The sequence below is a fragment of the Poecilia formosa genome, unplaced genomic scaffold, assembly GCF_000485575.1.
Source record: "Poecilia formosa unplaced genomic scaffold, Poecilia_formosa-5.1.2 Scaffold124, whole genome shotgun sequence".
NCBI lineage: Eukaryota > Metazoa > Chordata > Actinopteri > Cyprinodontiformes > Poeciliidae > Poecilia > Poecilia formosa.
The window spans coordinates 153,260-174,496 of NW_006800063.1; the positions used below are offsets into that span (position 1 = coordinate 153,260).

Here is a 21,237-nt window from a genome sequence, read left to right on the forward strand (position 1 = left end):
ATGCAGAATCTGTGGATGGAGATGAAAATTAGGGTAATAGTGAGGAGGGATTCCAGCCTAAAAAAATTAGAAGATCTCATTACCGATAAATCCTGAAAATTATCTGGAAAACATGCTAAAAGCTGTCCAACTATTATAAGAGGAGTCTGTAATGTCAATAAAGACTTTTCATTTGATAATTTGAGAAGTGGATAATTAATTTCTATCGCTGCAGTTTCTTTTACCAAAGAGTTAGTAATTTCTTTCTCATTTTTTTTTTGTAAAATTGAAACTCCTTTATACCATTTGAGTATCTTTTTAAATGTCAAATTTTCCATCAGATGAACAACTTTGCTGATTAATTGTGACGTAAATCACCAAGACTAAATAAAACACGGGGCAAAATGAAAACTGAGTGAGAAAATATGTAAAATATTAGAAACATTTAAGTTATTTCCCTTCTCGGCCTTCATTCACGACACCTTCAGGTGAAGGTGTGCTACAGTCGATCATTCACAAGCTCGTCAGTAGGCTGGTGAACCAACCAATCACAAGCGATGCAGACATACTGCACATGCGCACTTTGACTTAAACCTACAGTTGACACGACTTTGACCAGCTTTCCATCGATAACGTGCTTAGCTAACTTCAAGTTTGAATAAATGATGTATTTTATAAACTAGCCGGGGGACTCAAGACGCAGGCTGATATTTTAACTCCCTGATCTTACCCACAGGTAAGAATTTTTATTTACACAGTCAGGCTAACGTTAGCAGAGCTAACTAAATACTTTGTACATCATGGGAAGGGGTTAGCTTAATCTTAATCTTGAACTGTACTCGAAAAGTGTCGATGTTGGCGAAGCATGGTTGCTTTTTTGGGGTAACTGTAGGCTTTGTTACTGCATGGTTTATACATGTGGGTATATGGACCGGAAGGATGCATGTTGGTGACCGCTTCCTTCTCCATCCTGGTCATCTAAAGGCGTAAAGTATTGTTTCTATCTGTCAGTGGCATCTTACAGCGACAACTATGGTTTCACATCACCTTTACGGGGTTTTAGTTTAGGGTGCTGGCATTATTACAATATTACTAACATTGATATCCTGCTAATAGTACTTGCTCTCAAACTTCATAGCAATGTGGTAAAATTGTTGCATTTATAATTGGTTTATTTGAGTTAATAGGAAATTCATTACTTCCTAAAAGCCCGAGAAATACATTTGTCTCTTTCTGATTGTATTAATTATGGTATTATAGGGGGAAATACTTTGTCTTGTGAAACAAATGATGCCTTAAACACTCCAGAAACATTAATTTTCCTGTGTTAAGAAAAAAGTAGTTGCTTTATGAATTGATACCTAATTTCTAAATGTGCACCAACCAGGGTTAGGGTTACCTTACTGGTCAATACCAATACTCAGTTCCTTTTTCTATCAGGATTCACAAATTTTAAATTATTATGATTGTTTTACTTGCTAAGGAGTATTTTAATGGATTAAAAGCATAGTTTTTAATCCATTATAGAATTAATGAATTGCACGGTTTATCGTATTTTTGCATGAAAAAAAGGTGTCTCTAAACTATATCAGATTATTTATATTTTTTGTTAAACTCCAGCAATGAGCAGTTTGTTGATGTCTTCATACACTGTTAAAGGTGTGAGTTGTGTAGTTTTTATGAATTCAATGAATATGTGAGACCATTGACTAGTGAAAAACAGGTTCCAGCGGTGTTTTAATACAATGTGTCCAGTAAATAGTAATCTATTTGGAAAGCAAGGCCACAGAATAAAATATAAACACGCTTCTACAACATTTTCTTCTTGTTTCAAGCCCATGCAGGTGTAATGACAGCCTCAGTTGTGGCACGGTAAACAGAATATTTCTTAACCGGTTTGCTTTGTATCGACCTTCATTCATTACATCAACATGAACCAAAGCCTTATTGTGACCTCAGGTGCCAATTTTGGAAATCCAATGTTTTTCATGTCCTTACTTTTCTAAAAATGTTTTTGCTGTTTACAGTAAATGTCTTTAAATCCCACTGTCAGGGGTGGGACCTCACTTACAACTTGTCGGTTTGGGAGGCGTTTTAAATGTAGTGATAGTAAAAAAGCTGTTCTGTACAGATTATGTTGTAGTTTTAACTGATGTTTTGCGGGAAGTTTGGTGAATGAGTGACTAAGTGACACGTTGTATAATTGCATCATCCAGATTTTAGTTGATGTCAGCGTGGTGAATCCAGCTTTACAACATTCTGTGAAGTTTTAAGAAAACATGGTTATTCCCACAAGCTTATAATTCTCGCTTTTGGTTAAAAATAATGTTCTTTGGAGTCACTTCTAAGGCAATAGCATGCCTTTTCTGATGTTCAGATGTGGCATTCAGATGTGGACAGATTTCATAGGTTACCCTGGTAAAGAGACGTAAAATAAAAGCAGCAGCATAATTACACACAGATTGTTATAGAAACATCCAACCTTCAATTTGAGAAACAAAAGTTTTTAACTAACTCACTGGTTGGAAACTTATTGGTGCTCCTGCTGTTTCTACTTCTATAGGACAGCACTTATCTTTCTCAAATACCTGAACCATCTCTTTTGACATAAATCTGCATAGATCAAGGTGTGCTGCTCCAGTCCTGATAATAGTGCTGCTTGTTTTAATTATTTCCCTGCTTTAGCTTATCAGACTTAAATCAGTGCATCATTAGCAGGTAATTCACTGATATATATGAATATTTTAAAACATAAACATATTTCTGACATATTTATATTTAAAATTATGGCATCATGTTCCTCCTAAACAACGGATACACGTCTAGATAGCAACTAGCCATCACTTGACATACAAAGATCATGCAAAGTTTGCCTTACCCGAACAGAATGTTCTCTTGTCTGGCCCATTTTGAAGAGTGACGTAATTGGTGACAATTTTTAGAAACTAAGATCAACTTAAAACTGTCCCAATTTTAATGAGGAAGTATTATTTTACAGGTGATTTTTGTAAAAATATAATAAATTTTCAATGAGCGCTTTTGTTTGGACACTAAATAAATGTACTTAAATTAAGGACTGTCATTTCAGAGTCAGTGTTATGAGGTTTTGCAGTTTATTTCAACACCGTTCTCACATATTTATCGTATCGTTGTCGGGGGGTGACTGAACCTCTATAGTGAATCTGACAAGATTGGTGGTGACATTTTGGAAGAGTTACCCAATCCGTGGCTGTAATCCAAGACACACTGGGACAGGAACAACACATGCTGACCTCCCAGACTCGGGGAAGATAGGAAAATTAGTAGACCAAATAAAACATCGAGCCAGCAGGTTCTGTTGAGACTAAGAGGAAATCTGCTGGAGGACAGATATGATATGTGGGCTTTAAATTACACCCATTGTCTGAACCTTGTAACTTGAAAGACGGAGGAAAACGAGAAGACGCATTTAGTTTCAATCTAACCTATGAAGTTTACCGCCTCTGACTGATTTGGTTAACAAATGAGGCCAAACCACTTCACTTGAGTAGCTAAGCGAGAAAAAAATAATCCAATCTTTATGTTGAACCTTGTTCCAGAGCTGCAAGCTGAATAAGTGGGTTGTTTTTTATAAATCAGAAGATTAGCATAAAAAAGAATTAGTTGCTGGGTGAACACTTAGGAAGTAGAAATGCTCAATTTATGGGTACAAATTGTTAGTAAAATCATTTAGAAGGAGTTCAGAGATACTTTTGTGTTCATTTAATTATTCAAGTACAATGGTATTTATCAGTTGGCACTTTGTGTTCAACCTCTTGCTGGTGTGTCTGGTTTCAGAGTCTGCTGACGGTGTGGTCACATGAGAGAGCACATGACAGATAGTTGGGTCTAAGTCATAGTGGGTCTAAGTGTCCTTCGGCCCGTTAATCAGTGCATGTCCAATGAGCAAATCCAGTCCTGGGACAATTTCTCTTCAAGTAAAAATATATTCTGTTTCACGTCAGCATGAATCATCAAAACCTCTGACTTAAATATGGAAAAATGTGCAAGGATCAATGTTAGAAATGGGAAAACTCGACGCTGGATTGCATCTTAATGATTTGTATTAACATTAATACCTGGGCTAAGGAGAAAAGGACTGCACTGTTGCTCAATGGTGCAACATCCCACTTTTTAGCTGAAAGTACATAATTACTTTTCCCTTGCAAAGTCCCAGAGCCTGGAGGAAGAGTGGAGAGGCACACAGTCCAAGCTGCTTCAGGCCCAGTGTGAAGTTTTCTCAGTTTGTGATGATTGTGGCCCAACATCAGTCGGTGTTGCTCCACTGTGTTTTCTAAAGTCTCTCAGGAAGTTTTAAATCAATTCATGCTTCTCTCTGCTGATGAGTGTTGAAGAGAGATTGATTTCATTTTCCTGCAGGAATTACCTGCTGCCCAAAACCTGCTTTTATGTCCATGTTACAGCTGTGCTTGATTAGCCAGCAAACCCAGACCCAACAATACAGACAAGCTGAAGGCTACTATAAAAACAAACTTGCTCTTCTCTAAAGCTTCAGCAGAACCTGAGGCTGATCTCCTCCAGGCCACATTGCATTGACTTCATTTTGCTGATGGCTTCTCCTCTATTTCTTCTCACTGTGTACTCAAAGGAACAGAACAGGACCGAGGATGCTCAGGTACTTCAATGTTGGGGTGCTTTCACACCAGCGCTGTTTAGTCCGCTTTAACCAAGCTCTAGGATGTTTGCTTAGAAAGTCCGGTTTGTTTGGGGAGGTGAGAATGTGCAATCAGACGTAAATGCGGACCAAAAACGCAAACTTTCTGTGGTCTGCCTAAAAACGTAGGTCTCGGCTCGTTTGAACTGAACTCTGGTGCATTTTAAATACCAAACGGACTGGAGACCGCTACAAAAGCAGAAAGTGGACTTTAACACAGGGCATTCTGGGTAAATGCAACCAGAACAAACGCTGGCGATTGTTTAGTGCTAAACAGAGAAATGGCCTGTTGTCTTTCATTAAAGTCAAAAGCGAAAACCACTAAAATTGGATGCTACTCTATTTTTGTTTACATTTTGTGAAAACGGAAGGTGCGCTCATGTCTTCTTTGGTGGTTTCCTTCAGTAGTTCTTTGTGCTGCGCCACCACAGGCGAGGAGGTGAACAGATTTTTCAAATCGTTTGAGGGATTGCAGTGTGAAAGTGAACCTCACCAGCTGAAAATGTAACAGATGTTGCAATTTTAGCCCCCCAAGTCAAACTGAGTCTAGGGGACTATCGGTTGTGAAAACACCCTTAGATTTACTAAAAGGAGAGTGCAATCTTTTCTGAAGTCATGTGTTAGGAACCACTCTGAAGATGATTTGCACAAAGACAGATGCTTCACAAAATGAAGAACATCATGGAGAACATGTAACTATGACGTGTTTTACGGCCTCATTTTTCTTACAGTTATAACTCTTCATTAACATTGCTTTATGGATTGTTATTGTTCGACGAAGTCGCTGAAGCAGAACGTGACTTTTGGCTAACTATTCCTGAAGCCACCTCATAGTGAGGAAGTGGTTTTCTCCTGGAAACCTTGTCTGCTGGAAAAGCTGCCCTGTCTGCTGCCTCAGCTTGCCCCGTCATGCCACAGTCATGTGCCCAGACTGTGTTATGAACACCGCTGCCTGCTTTACATTTGATGTGAAACCCCAAAACAGAGTCAGATATGACTCTGTTTTGGGGTTTTGCGTGCTAACGGTACAGTTAAGACTGTAACAGAAGTGAAACTGGTTGTGGTGAAGTTGAAGCTTCCTGTGAAAGTTGTCCTCCACATCGTGGCTTTTGCCTTGATTCCAGTGTTGCTTAATCATGAGCATGACTTGTGATTTTCACAGTTAACACATTTCTGCAAAGTCATTGAAGTTGCTCCTTTATTTATTTATTTATTTTTTTACATTTGTAAAGCATTAATTTCATTTAAAGCTAATAAAACCTCATTCTCGTTTCGCTCATAAACTGTTGTCTTGTTGCAGGGGCGGTTGACACTCATCCCTCGCCTTCCCGCGGATCCTGCAGCCTGCCCGGATGACAGGCCAGCAGAACGGAGACCTCCTGGAAGGTAGCACCTCCTTTAAGCAGGAGAAACTTCACATCACACTCTGAGTGCCTCCCTGAGGTTGCAATATAATTTTGAAGTTAGTTTAAAACGTTCAAATAACAAGTAACCTAATAAACATGTTTGAAATTCACAAAATATATTTACAGGCTTATTTCTGGGTTATGCTTTTTGTTCAAATCATGTTTTGACACATAACACCAGGCTGTCAGTGTGACATAATCCCTCCCCCCCCATCCTGTATTGGAAAAAACACACACCCAGAGGCAACGGCGTATAAAGGCAGAGACATTGTTAGGCAACAGTGGACTTTAGGACCTGCAGTGAGTTGGAGATGAGTTCAAGGAAGCAGGAACGCTCCAGACTCAGTGAGTTGCATTTATACAGTCGTACATTTATCAGCTCAAACAGCAACTAGAAGTAAAGGGAAAGCTTATTTGTAGGTTTGGAAATTATTGTTTTCCTTTCAAGTGTTGTCATGAGCAAATTTTAGTTCAAGTTGTGACTAATTGAAGGTTTTGCAGGCTTCAGACTACTCGTGTGGCAGAGTTGCATTAGATGTTAATTACTTCTTTGTATTGAGGATCTTGCTGCACACCGCTGCTGTGAGGAAGCCAAATATACGCAATGCTTATTGTGAGAAGAATGAGTTGAGCAAATATTGAACGCAAACACGAGTCTCAAGTTTGTGTTTGTCTTTCGCCAGAATTCATGTGGAGACTCTGGGGTAGGGTTTGTTGGAAAAGAGTCAGCTGATTCTGCTGATTTGAAGAGGTTTCAGTGCAGTAGGATATTTGACACCAGAAAATCTTTTTTACTTTTACAGTTTTGCTTCCTGTAAAAGAAAATAAAAGATTGCATGACTGTTACAGGTTCTTTCTTTGATTGTGCATCGCCAGTACACCACAAATAATATAACCCACTAACTACACCAAGTTTTCTGCATGATCTAGAAAGTTTAAAGTCTTCAATATCTCAAATAGTCCTATATTATTTTTTTCTGAATTTCGGCCTCAAAAAGTCATGAATGAATCCAGATGTGTAACCTAGTGTTTAAATTACATGTAGTTATGCCTAAGTTGTGTTTGTTTTTTCATTCTTTGCTCATTCCACAAACTTTTTAGAAAGTTTTGGTTAATGAAGAAGCATTATATATTGGATATCTGGTTCCTGCCTGTATGCATCTCCTTCCTGATAAACTCTCTAAAAGGAGGAGGATCCACGCTGCCGCGTGTTGAACGGAGCTTTCTGTGAAACCTGTGTGTCTGTCTCAGAGGATCCCCGGCAGGAAAATGGAGTCCAGTCGAACCATTACAGCGCCATCTCTCCTCCTGCCTCCCCCTTGGCCCAAGAGGAACCGTTCTCCACCTACTTTGAGGAGAGGGTTCCCATTCCAGAAAGTCCCAACCAGGTGAGAACATGGGAAATTTCAAACAATATGAGTGTAAATCTTTAAGTGCGTTGTTTAATGATGAGTGTTTTTTTTTTTCATTAGTATGCAGTTTTCACATTTTAGTTGTGATTTTTATTCTTTTTTTTGTCTACTAATATTTAAATAGAGCTTTGTATAAATGTTGGGTGATTTATTGCACTTCAGTTTTGTAACCATTTTGAGAAATAAAAACCAGCGGTTTCTCCCTGTCAGATGTTCAGTTTCCGTAAACTCTGGGCCTTCACCGGACCGGGGTTTTTGATGAGCATCGCTTACTTGGATCCTGGGAACATCGAATCGGACCTGCAGTCTGGTGCAAAAGCTGGGTTTAAGGTACTGAATAAAACAGCATCAAAACAGACCTCAAAGTATAAAATGAATCTGTTTATTTGTACATTTGGACATATTCTAGACTAAGATTAACCTCTTACACCCTCAGGGGGTATAAATAAATTTAAATCTTAACATTTTGGGCAAAACCTTTATGCGGAATAGTTTTTGAAAGATTAAAGCCTCTTTTAGCGGATAATAAAAAAAAAAAAAATTTAAAGGCACGTGGAGCCTTTGTTTACAGAGCGAGCCGAGGTCAAGTGGCAGCTGGACCCACCGGTGGGTCCGTCGGGTTCTAGGGGTTAAAGGAGAAAATGAACAATTAATGCTTTTTTGAGGATAAAGCAGAATTTGGTAGAGAAAAACCACTATTGCAAAAATAGATCATACATTAGGTTTTTTTTTTTTAAACTCTACAGGAGAGAGATAAATAAGTTTTTCAGGAATACAATTTTGGACTTCAGAGTTTTGTAGATTAGCATCAAAAATAGGTCAGAATTGCCATTAAAATGATGACTAATGTTTTGATAATAATTTATATGAGAGACATCATTATTCAGGAAAGCATTTGGTTTCAGATTGATGTGGCGCACTTCATTTTTTCCACTCTGTGAATAGCCAGCTTCTAAAGCAACCACCTGCAGCCAGTTACTGTCTGCTGGAGATATTTTCTTCACCTCAAGCATCGACTATGTGAAACCTATTGCACACGTTTAGGCTCTAATTTTATGAGTTGTAGTGCTGCTGAATGACAGTAGACCCATCAGAGATGATTGTGCTGATCCTCTCTCTCTGGCAGCTCCTATGGGTGCTGCTTGTGTCCACCGTCATTGGGCTGCTGCTGCAGAGGCTCGCTGCACGCCTCGGCGTCGTCACCGGGATGCACCTGGCTGAAGTCTGCAACCGCCAGTATCCCACCGTGAGTATCCCCTCCTTCCTGCTGGTCGTAGTTGTCTGAAGCGGTGGTTGTTTTGTAATTACTTCTCAAACAAACGGTCGTTTCTGCCAGGTTCCACGGATTTTACTCTGGTTAATGATCGAGCTGGCTATCATTGGTTCAGACATGCAGGAGGTCATCGGCTGTGCTATCGCTTTCAACCTTCTGTCAGTGGGCAGGTAAGGTGCTTTGTTTTCGTCGGGGATTTAAAATAGATCAAAATTTGAGTGGATCTTCATCGTTTTCTTTGCTCTGTGTAATTGTCCAGGATCCCACTGTGGGCAGGAGTTCTCATCACCATCACAGACACATTTGTGTTCCTCTTTCTAGACAAATATGGTGTGTAGCCGTTTATGACCAGACAAAGAACACCTGATTAGTTTTAGTGTTTTTACATGTTTTTATCTCTCTAGGCTTGAGGAAACTTGAAGCTTTCTTTGGATTTCTGATTACTGTAATGGCCATAAGTTTTGGTTATGAGGTGAGCTTCCTTCACACCTGACATAATGGATGTCGTATTAAATCTGGGTTTTTCAAGCTGCAGCTCAACTCTTCTTCTTCAGGGTGGAATAGCAACATAAAACTTCAAAATTTAAAGATAAAACAAAAAAAGAATTAGGTTTAGTTTTAGAGAAACCACACACGTTTTGGACCCATCAATAATTCTGACTGGGTCTGTGACAATTATTTTTGACCTCATTCAGTTTTTGGCTCACACTTCAACCTTTAAGAATAGTTTGAACATTTCCACTTTTTGTGGATTAGTGAACATTCACATTCATTAGATCCATTTGTTGTATCATTGTTTCACTCTGGGAAAAAAGAAAACGTCTAACGTTGTTCTTTCTCTCTTGTTCCTGCTGTTGTCCGGCTCCAGTACGTTCTGGTGAAACCGGATCAGGGAGAGGTTCTTAAAGGGATGTTTTTGCCGTACTGTGCTGACTGCGGGCCCGTGCAGCTGGAGCAGGCCGTGGGAATCGTTGGTGCTGTCATCATGCCCCACAACATCTACCTGCACTCAGCACTTGTAAAGGTAATAGAATATATATATATATAAAACTCTATATCCTGAGAGAATTCATCAACAAGCTTTCTAAAATTAGAAATAACCCTAAAATGGTGGTGTTTTATTTTTTTGTTGTTGTTGTTTTTTTTAGTCCAGAGAAGTGGATCGGAAAAATAAGAAGGAAGTAAAAGAAGCCAATAAGTACTTCTTCATCGAATCATCCATCGCCCTCTTCGTGTCCTTCCTCATCAACGTCTTTGTCGTCGCAGTCTTTGCTCAGGCCTTTTACAATAAAACTAACATGGATGTGGTGAGTACGACCGCTCTGCTGCTGATTGCTAACTGATGACAGATTGCTGCAGAGCTTTTTTTAAAGAGCAGCTTAACACAAAATGCAGATTTAGGTGTTGCTTGTTGTGTTGTAGAACCATGAGTGCAACGCGACTGGGATCAACCGCACCGACCTCTTCCCTCTCAACAACAGCACTCTGGAGGTGGACATCTACAAAGGGGTATGTCTGCTCAGCAACTGACATGCATACAATAAGCTCCGAGCTTTAGCTTTTAGACTAGAAAATCCTTTCATCTATGGAGAGCACATGTTTAAACATTTCTCTGCAGTACACCGACAAAAAGTTATTGCTGTTTTTTTCAGGTCTAACGAGGTAAAACGTGTAACTTACTCACTTGAAGATCCTCTAAACTTAACATGCAGGCATTTATGTGTAAATATCGACAGCTGTAGCTGGAAAACAATTCTTTAATCTAACTTGAATGGAAAGAAAACATAGCCTTATGGAGATAAAAAAAATAAAACACAGAGGTGCTCAACTAATTCATTTATTCTGGATTTATTTTTGACAACTTTATTTAACAAATGCAATCCAAACTCCTGGCAATAGTTTCTTTTATTTGTAGGTTTTACTAGAAGGTTGTTTTTTTTTTAATGTTGCAGTTCTGTTAAAAATATCTAGAAATTTCTCTAAGGAATTATTTTTGCATTGTAAAGATGGTAAAGAGACATATAATATAACAGAATAAAACGTTTTTCTTTATAAAAATCTAGGTGCATCTAAATAAACATTCACTCCTCCATCCTACCGACAGATGAATAAATATGTGTTTAATGAGGTGATTGCTGTCTTTTGTACATTTTGCACAGGGAGTGGTGTTGGGCTGTTTCTTCGGACCTGCAGCTCTCTACATCTGGGCTGTCGGGATTCTGGCAGCCGGTCAGAGCTCCACCATGACAGGCACTTACTCTGGACAGTTTGTGATGGAGGTGAGAAAACCTGCTGCTCGTCATTTTGCGTGCAGCATCTGCTGCTTTACGGTTTTTCAAAAGATGTCTAAAAAGCTGCAAAATGGTGTTATTTTGTGCCTTTGCTCAGGGGTTTCTGAACCTAAAGTGGTCTCGTTTCGCTCGGGTGCTGCTGACCCGCTCCATCGCTATCACGCCGACGCTCCTCGTCGCCATTTTCCAGGACGTTAACCATCTGACGGGGATGAACGACTTCCTCAATGTGCTTCAAAGTTTGCAGGTCAGGAGAAACTAAAGTAGTAACACGCATCTTAAGTGTTTTTTGTCGTGTTTTATGTAACGCTGCTGTGTATCGATAATCCTTTTTCTTCTCCAACAGCTTCCGTTTGCTTTGATCCCGATCCTGACGTTCACCAGTCTGACTTCCATCATGAATGACTTTGCTAACGGGCTGTAAGTCAAACATTTCTGTTAGTTTATTAGAGTCTCTATTGATTTCTTGAGTCCTGACCCACTGATGTTCTCACAGTATTTTTAGATCAGTTCCTTATTACAGGAAGGGAACTGAAAGGGTCGATTAAGGTGTTTGGGTTAAAGAAGTGAAATTATTTAACTTTGCTCAAATTACAAGGTTATATTTTGTAGATTTAAAAAAAAAAAGTTACGTTAGTGTTCAGAGTTTTTTTCAACTTGGTCAATTTTACGAAAACTGTAATGTAAAATAAAAGTTTTTCTTTCTTTAAGGGCGTGGAAGATTGCAGGAGGCATCGTCATCCTGGTGGTTTGTGCAATCAACATGTACTTTGTGATCGTTTATGTGACTGCGCTGAACAGCGTCCTGCTCTACGTTATCGCTGCTCTCATCTCCGTGGCGTACCTGGTCTTCATAATCTACCTGGTGGGTTCAAGAGATAAAATCCTGTTGTTTTTTTTTATCAAGTCTAAGTGGGATTTTATTCATTATTTTATTAAAACTGTGCACTTGGTGTGCTGCTTCGCGTTAGTGCAGCGTTAACTTGAATTGCTGCAGCCTAATCTCACATGAATTAGTCTTTCTAGGTTCATCGCTCTCTCCTCTTTCAACCACTTTACCCATAACTTTGACCACTTTCAGGTACATTTCAACCACAAAAATAGATTTTTTAAAATCCCATTTTAAGCAATAGTTACTTTAAACAGAATCACTGGTGGTACAACTTTTAGAACCCCAACTACTTTGAGAAATCGTTTGCCAACAGGATGACTCTTACTCTTCTGTAATATTTCACAAGGTTGGAGCACAAAGAGAGAGAAATCTTTGACCTTTTTTTTTTTTTTTTTCTTTGGGCACAATCTGTGGATTGTCCACAGTACTGGGTAGAAAACAGTTTTTTCTGTTGGACTTTTGTGTTTGATTGCATGTTCTGAATCATTAGATGAAAAATAAAGTTACACTTATGTCGCAGGTAGCAATGATCCTGCCACCAGTGTCTTTGCTTGAAATGAGTGGTAATCCAAACTAAAACTGTGAGATTATGCAACTGCAACAAATAATTTATTTATGTTTTTTTTTTTCTTTAAAAAAGCAGCTGTTCTTGCTAGCTTGACCTTCTCTGTTAAAAGACGAATCATAATCCTGCAGAAGTCGAGTCTTGACCTCTTGCTCTGCTCTGGTTGTCTGCAGGCTTGGCACTGCCTTGTTGCCCTGGGGGTTTCCTGCCTGGACTGTGGCAGCAGGGTAAGCAATCGACCTGCGGTGTTCGTAGAGGAGCAGTCTGAGTACGACTCCTAAAGCTGAACACCACATTATCCGCCTGCTTGACTCTTACCGCTGGGGGAACACTGCACACAACCAGGACTTAATTTTAGGATCACGAAGTCAGACTCTCTCCTGTTCTCATGTTGTTCTTGTGTTGGGCTGGATATCAACATTTGATGCTTTTTAGGCTCCCAGACATATCAGAACTACATCAGCACAGCATGAATGAGCCAAATGTTTGTGAGATGTTGGTGTTATTAAAACAAACGGTTATTTAGGGAATCAAATTAGCTGTGTTCATTCTTTAGATATTTATAACTACTTGTGACAGTAGATATTTATCTACCTGAGTTATAAGTCAGTAATATGAGCCTACCTTAGACATCTTTAAGTCTGTATTTCTAACGTCATAACTACAGTTTTTTCCGGACTACAGAGCACACCATGCTATAAGCCACACCTAAAATAAAAAAAACAAACTGGAAAGTACATATATAAATAAGCCGTACCGCCGCTCTAAATCTGCTATTAAGGACGCAGCCCTCCGTCTCTAAAGCCAAACCATGGATTCGTTCACGCCGAGTTTACGTGTAGCTGCTCTATTTACTGCCAGATCGATAACCTTCAACTTAAAAGCTGCATCATATGAGTTTGAAGAAATTTCTCCGTCGTTCCTGCAGCTAGCATGTGCTTGTTCTAAATCAGTGTTTCTCAACCCTGGTCGTCACCGCCCCCCTATCCTGCATGTTTTAGGTGTTTCCCTTCTGCCACACACCTGAATTGTATCTCTGGGTGATTAACAGGCTTCTGCAGTACTTGAAGGTCATGCAATCATTTGAATCAGCTGTTCTGGAATAGAGGCACATCTAAAACATGCAGAGCAGGGGGGCGGTGAGGACCAGGGTTGAGAAACACTGTTCTAAATGAAAATTAGCACTTTCTTCTTTGATTTCCAATTGTGACTTCCAATGAGTCACTTTCTGCTAAAGAGCCCCCTGGTGGCTGAAGAAAAATCCACAGAAAAGCTGTACCGGGCTACAAGCCGCATGGTTCAAAGCGTAGGAAAAAAAGTAGCGGCTTATAGTCCGAAAAATACGGTAATAAGTAGCTGGTAGCTGACAGAAAACCATCTAAGGAGCTGAATATTTGTGTTTTTCCACATGCAGCCCTTCAAGTGTAGGAGTACAAAATCACAGCCAGCGCTGCAGTAAATCTGTAAAAACTGCATTTGGTTTAGGTGAGAAGCAGTTGAAGATCTTTAACGATACTGTTTAGACCAGCTCTCTTTGTCTTTCTCTTGGTTTTCAGCTGATATAGACTGAGTGTAGGGAAAACTAGCCTACATCTTCTCTAGCTCTCACCTTGTTCTTTTTGTCATATGTGAACCTCTCTACTAACAGTTTTAACATTAATGCCACATGAAGCAGCCAACACAAAATTCTTACACACTAATTACTGTATTTTTAATTGATGACAAAAATCTGATGTGCTGCATAAGAGTGGTTTATCCTCCTGCACACCTTCTGCTTACATGGAGTCCATTCCCTGTTTTATAAGGATTTCCACCCTGACTACCTCAATGTCCTCTGCTGTTTTATCCTAAGTGTAGCGTCAGATTGCATATTTTTGTCGCCTCTATTGCTTCAGAAATGTTACTTTATAATAAAAATGTACTGTTTTATTTTTGTGAACTAGAAAGCTCCAAATGATATCCAGCCCAGTTGAGCTTCACTCTCTTAGTTAGTGTTTTTTTTTTTTATTTGTTTTTGTTATAAGCTGATTCTAGTATATGCAGAAAGCTACAAGCATATGTTTCATTGTTTTGCACTGGGATACAGTGTAAGTTTTGTCACTTTTTACTTTCTCTTTGCACAACGTGGAGTTTAATATCAGATTAGTTTGAAGCCGGTTTTAATCTTAAAATGGCGCACTTTAGAGGGAGCACTCTCATGCAGACTCTCAGGTTTGTTCACGGTTGCTCCACAATAATTGTCTTAGTGCCTCAATAATTCAGATGCCAGAGAGGCGTGGCCTCTGCTGTGTGTTTGCCTTTTTATATAAATGATTTCTGTGGTTGGGGAACAAATTTGAAAACACCTAGAGAGCATCACCATGTAAAACCATTGCAGTAGTTTTTTTTTTGATATGACACAGTTGTCACTGTTAGTTCCCACATGTGAAACATGTTTAACACATTTATTTAGCAGAAGACGGTGAGTAAACAAGCGAGTAAGAGACTGTACTGTAGTTTGTCCAAATGATATTTTAGCTTTAAAAAGCTGCTCTGCAATGGAGACGGGGTTGTATCTGAATTACTTTCAAAAACATAGAAAGGTAATGATAAAAGACACATACTCTAAATTGCTTACATATTCTGTTATTGCATTTTTAAAGAATAAGCATTTCCCGATAAAACGTCATCCTGTTAGATTTATTTTAAAAGTATATGCAGGATGAGCACATGTAATTAAAGGCTAGTTTGTCTTTCTGGCGTCAGCTGTCTGTTTTAAGCATGTTTGTGTACCATTTTTGATCTGTGTTTTTCAAATATTTTACTGTACATATTTAAAAACCTTGGACCATTTAGATTATTAGAGTTATAAAGAAAATGCTTAGATGGAAACAAATGAAATCAAAGTGTGTGCAACCCAGCTGCTGTGGCATTTTAAAAAAAACTTTAAAAAAAATAATCACAATGCAGTTGATCTAAGAACAGCTGGGTATCATAGATTCAACATTTTAAATTTGATTACTTTATAGTGATAAATTATTTAACGAGGTAAAGAAAGTGCTGGTGATGCTCATGTTTTGCAGAGTTTTATGACTGTAAATCCGTGTCACTCATGAGCAGGAAAAGCTTAAATTCCTTCACACTTTCTTCATGACATGAAGTTGAATTTGTTTTAGGTAGAGACGAGTGATAAAGTAATAAATTTTAAATTAGATCAAATATAAAAGCATAAAACTGAGCAATATCCAAGTGATGTGAAGATGTTTGCAGATGTGTTAAAGCAGCAGTTCGGGCTGCATTCGGGAATCACCGTCACAGTTTGTATTAGTTGTTTGTTCATGTTGGGTCGGATCCAGATTTCTACATTTTAACCTCTTTCTTTTTAGTGGAACTATATTTTTTACATGACCTAGGGTCTCTTCTCTGTCAGAAATACCTCACACAGATACGTTATAAAAAATAAAAGAGATGACAAACGCACAAGTGTTACGAAAATAAGAAAGTGATGTCTACACTGCAAGTGTTGTGTGATATTTTTTCATATCTGCTGTTCTCTGATGCTTGATGAAGCACACCATGTGTCCAAAATAAAAGCTAATTATGGATATGTGGACATGTGTTGGACTCTTCTGTCTCAAGACTTCTGATGAGGTTTAATTAACCATCAAAAATGTATGAAATATTAAGAAGAAAACAAAGATTAAAAATTAAGGAAACTTGATTTTATTTACAAAGTGTATAAATTGATAAAATTGTGGGTTTTTTGTGCAATTAATTATTTCCAAGCTTTTCCCACCAGTGATATATGTATGCTTTACAATTCAACTGGAAAATTAAAGATCTGGTGGAGGGATGTTTTTTTTTCTTTCTTTTGACAAAGTTTCTTAATTTTAAAGTTACTTTAATTTTGCAGCTAGCAAATTAATCAAATAACTATTAAATTATTGAACTGTAAAAATATTTGATAAGTTGTTCTAAGCTCTCAAGATTAATCAAATGATGCAACTAAAAAAATAATTTAAAAAAATCATATGTCAACACATCTGTACAAGATTATACTTACATTTTCAGGATTTTGTTTTGCAGACGGGTTAGTATGCCAGTTTTAAGGTTGGCTTTAAGAGACTGTTAGCACTCATGATCTTTACTTTAAAAGTTTACCTTTTAATAGGTCTCCAAATCCTTCATCTTGTGAGGACGTCTCCACAGTCCTGATCCACTGGGTTTCTGTCAGACGTGGCTCTGGATCAAATTAAATCTGGTTGACAATTACAAAACTTTCTTTTCTTCTGGCTGGTGAAGAGTTTTCTTTGTTGAAATGTCGCCAGGCTTCTCACTTTTACGATTTGAGACAAAACCGAAAACGGTAATCCCAGATTATGACGCTGCCACCAGGCTGCCTTTGGTTCCTCTCTGCACTCCAGGCTTTCATCTTTTAAATGAAAGGAAAATCAGAATGACAGCTGAGGTTTATTTCTGTTTCATCACATTCAGATTAGATGTGTATCAAATAAGGCTGAATACTGATATAAAACAATAACTTCAATAAATTCAGTTTATTAGTGGAAGCCTGTCTGTAGGGTTATTGTTTGTTACATGTTTTGCTAACAAATACGATTATTTTTAATTCATTTTAATATTATAAATCTCACATTAAAATTGGAAACATTTTGAAATGACGTCTTTGTCTAGTTTGTACTTTATCAAGTAATTTATGAATGATCTAAAATGATATGTTTTTGAGTTGAACTGTATGATAATATTAAATCCCAATTTAGTTACTTTATTTATTTTAGGGATCAAGCATTGTGTCGTTTTTTTTTCTTGTAACAGGAGAAATAAATGATCATGATGAGAAACTCAGATTCATGAGACTTTATTTATCAGAGCTCTTTTCTTACTTTGAAATGTCACACCTCACAATTGTTACTAATAGTTAAATACTTTAACTATTGTAGTTAAACACTTTAACTATTACACAAAAATACATTTTGTTTCTTTCAATTAAAGGCATATTAAATATGCTATGATTCAACTAGAAATCCCTACAAACATATTGAAAATCGATCAATTGAGATAATTTTGGATATAGTTGCACTATAGCTGATGTAAATGGTGAATTGAGGAAACTTAATAATAGTTAAATTGTATTTGCAGAGCAGTGTTTCAGTTTGGAACAACTTGCCAATATATAGTAATAGATTTCTATTATATTTAAAAAGACATTGATCGTTGTCAAGGTAAGCTAATTGGTGCTTTAAAACAATCACAATTTGACCCCGAGATGTTTCATTTTCTAAAGTTGATGAAATACAAGATGCAGCAGGGACAACAATTAATCTAAATTAAATGTCCTTTATTAGTGTGCTGTAATAATATGTATATATACCACCATATTTGTTAATAACATTAATCTAACCAACCCTGTTGCTTTTATGATGCTCATTGTAACCTTGTCAAGAAAAATGCTACAGCTATGCAAAGGTTAAACAGAGATACAGCTTGTTAATGACTAATTTTATTATAAATTGATTTAAAAATGTGAGTAATAGCAGAAGGGATCTTCAGCACCTCCTTTCACTCAAGGCAGATTCATCTAGTTTCCATGTATAATAATAACTAAAAAAAAGCACAAACTAAACTTGCTCTCTGATGACAGAACCTTTCTCCTCCTTTCAGATGGTCGGGGGACTGTCCCGCCACACAGACCTGTACCTGCTGAGTGACATGGAGACTGATCCGCAGGCTGAGAGATAACGGAGCGCCAGGTGCAGTCCGGTGCTGCCCTCTGACTGACTGCAGACGCTCGATTTGACTGGAGGGAACCTCTGAAGCTCGGCCAGTATAACTTTCTCTTCAACCCTCGGTGTCTCACATCAGCTGAAGTGTCCTTACGGCGCACCAAGAGACATTTAAACATGTCCAGCATCTCAGACGCGTCTTCTTTCCTGGATAGCATCCTGTGAATTAAATGGGTGCTAAAAGGAGACCCGAGAAGCTGGATAATGCCAAGGACACTTGGCGTTAGCGACCGCACACTGCAGCACATGTTCAATCATTTCCTTTTGTGAACAAACCAGATAATGAAACGTCAATAGCAAATGATCAGAGTAACAGATTCAGAGAAACTGTAGTGCTTGAATGCTGGTGTCCATCATTCACTCTTTATCGGCCATTTCTTCCCTCATCTAACATTTTTAACCATCAGGGAAAACATACATTAGTTTATATAATTATCTACATATTTATAAATATGTTCTTCCTGTATTGTCAGGTCTTTCTGTATGCTACAGTATGTTTGTTGTTTTCAGGGACCAAGCTGCCTCCCTTTATGCTACAAAAGCCTGGGATTAATTATTTATTCAGATATTTAACTCAAAGTCATTGTAAAAAGTGAGAAGGGTTTTCAATACGAGTAAAAAAGTCATCTGGTCCTCAAACACTTAGTTTAGACAATTTTTTTTTCTCCAAATAATTTTAAAGACATTTGTGGGCGTCTGGTGGATTTAGTACGATAAAAGTATGCTAAATAAAACTAAGAAATCATTTATAATTAACAAGTATAAAAAAAATTGAATTTCGCCATGGTTGAATTAAATTATATTTTTATTTCATACGAAGAACCAGATGATTTTTTTAAAATTTGAACCTGAATGACCAAACATTAAGTTATTTGTACAATTACAACGTTCATAGTTAAAATATCTAAGGTGAATGTAAAAGATAAAAGGATTAATATGTATGATATATTGGTCACACTTCTCCCTCTGTTGTTTTTTTATAATATGTAAGACATTTTTTTTAGTTAAATATTTAAGGAAACCATTTTCCCCAAGAGTACAAAGTTGATGTTATCGTATGTTTGCCAAAAAACCAACAACTTTAATTTGAAAGAACATTAATTATTATTATTATATAAGCTGCAGTGGTTTTTCTGTTTGAAACCGTGTCACCGCTTTCCGTTACTTTTTGTGTCTTATTGTAAGCATCACAACACAACCGTTGACAAAAACTGGATGGTAGTGATTGGAGAACGTGAAGCTGTGGAGCAACATTTTTGTTCTTTTGTCTTCAAATGTTCAGTCTGTGATTTTTCAGAAATTCTAGACTGTGATGCTGCTGTTCTTTCTTAGTTTTTAAAGTGCCAAACTAAGCTTCAGGCATGCATCACTTGTGACAAGTTAGACGAGATTATGCTGAGATCAAATGTGCTTCTTCAGGTATTTCATTAGAGTTTTAATAATAATAATAATAATAATATGCAATAAATCACTTAAACTGTTAGCAAACACAACCGAAGTAAAAATTCACTACATGTTCCCGTTCTTTGCATGTTCCCGTTAAAGAAACTTATTTCATGAATCTGCAGCAGCGTTTTTACTCTGATGGATAAATTCTTTACCCATGTTTCTGCTTCCATCTTTTTACCTGAGGTCAATTCAGTTTTATTTTAAAAATTTGTATTTCTGTTTCTAGCTGTGCATTTTTTTTTCTGTTTCGAATGTTTCAATTGTTCTAGACATCTTGAAAAGATACACTAGCTTGTTTTGATTTCCCCAACTTTGTGCAGTCTGTTACCGAAAAAATAACTTGGAAACAAATGTGTGTTGGGAAAACTGGCAGCTAAAGTAAACTGCTGTGATATTTATGGGGCGATACATACATCCCACAGAGTATTTGTAACTTAACGTTGTTGTATGATTATTATTATTATTTAATTTAAAAGATGGACTAAAGTGCATTCAGAGAAATTAATAGAAATCAGAAGTAACAGATTTAGGCTGGTAACCTTTCAAAATAAAAACTGCAAGAGGAGAAGAAGAGCAGAAGAGAAAAAATACTAAATTATTAACAGCTGTACCATAACCCATGGTAACTCTGAATGTGGACTACTGATTTGCATCATTAAATCCAAATCCTTCCCCCGACCAAATATCAGACTGAACTTGTACTGTATGTTTTTATTCCACAGTGCCTCCTATGTTCACCTGCGTGCCTCAGCTAACAAATGTTTGGCACCACTTTTATTTTTAAATTTATTTGTTTTAAAAACAAACAAAAAAAATCATCTAAGTACATGAGAAAAAATGAAAGATATATTTGAAAACCTACATAAGCTTTATAAGTTGAGTCTTTGATAATGTTTTAAAAAGTTAGCATTTGGATTATATTGTGTTACATGTAGATGTTCACGTTTTAAAGACTTTCCGACGTCGTGCTAATTTTGCCACACTTCTAGACAGAAAGCTACTGACGTGGTATTTTGTGTTTCTGAACTTATAAAACTGTACAGTAGGGTCCACCATTGAAAACATGTGTAAAGGTGGTTTTCTCCCATCTGTATTTTAATGTTTTAATATGGTTTTCTTTTTTTTGCCAAACCAAAAGAGTTGAGCATTCTTGAAAAGCTGTTTCTTAAAAAATAAATATATCCACAATTTTATTGTGTGTGTGTGTTTTTTTTTTTTTTTTTTTTTTTTTTTTTAGTAAACAACACCAGAAACAAATTAAATCTGGGGTGGATGTTAAGTTTGTTTAATACTTTCTTATACCTTATTCATTTTATGTGGGATTTTCTGAGGCCCATTTTTTAAATTAAAAGTATTTTTTAAAGAAGATTTTTACGCAGATATTATGCTTTTCATTAAGCCCAAATTTCTGTATTAAAATTATTTTTGTTGGTCTGAATTGAATTAAACTTATGATCATATGACATGTTTTCATCAGCCAAAGTTGTGGGAAATCAT

The 21,237-nt window shown here is 37.3% G+C and overlaps 1 protein-coding gene across 2 annotated transcripts; it reads left to right on the forward strand.

Moving 5' to 3' along the window:
- The first annotated feature begins 555 nt into the window (after positions 1–555).
- Positions 556–20,933, forward strand: LOC103144289 (natural resistance-associated macrophage protein 2-like). Of its 2 annotated transcripts, XM_007561190.2 has the most exons (17): positions 556–715; positions 5,973–6,058; positions 7,330–7,466; positions 7,701–7,820; positions 8,617–8,736; positions 8,827–8,933; positions 9,023–9,093; positions 9,168–9,235; positions 9,632–9,787; positions 9,912–10,070; positions 10,186–10,272; positions 10,923–11,042; positions 11,152–11,301; positions 11,401–11,474; positions 11,766–11,919; positions 12,685–12,738; positions 18,170–20,933. In XM_007561190.2, the coding sequence occupies exons 2-17, from the start codon at positions 6,025–6,027 to the stop codon at positions 18,245–18,247; spliced, it is 1,689 nt and encodes a 562-aa protein (XP_007561252.1). In that variant the 5' UTR covers positions 556–715; positions 5,973–6,024; the 3' UTR covers positions 18,248–20,933. The 2 variants fall into 2 exon arrangements, with proteins under 2 accessions (XP_007561252.1, XP_007561253.1); XM_007561191.2 differs by lacking the exons at positions 556–715; positions 5,973–6,058 and adding an exon at positions 6,331–6,423.
- Positions 20,934–21,237: the final 304 nt, after the last annotated feature.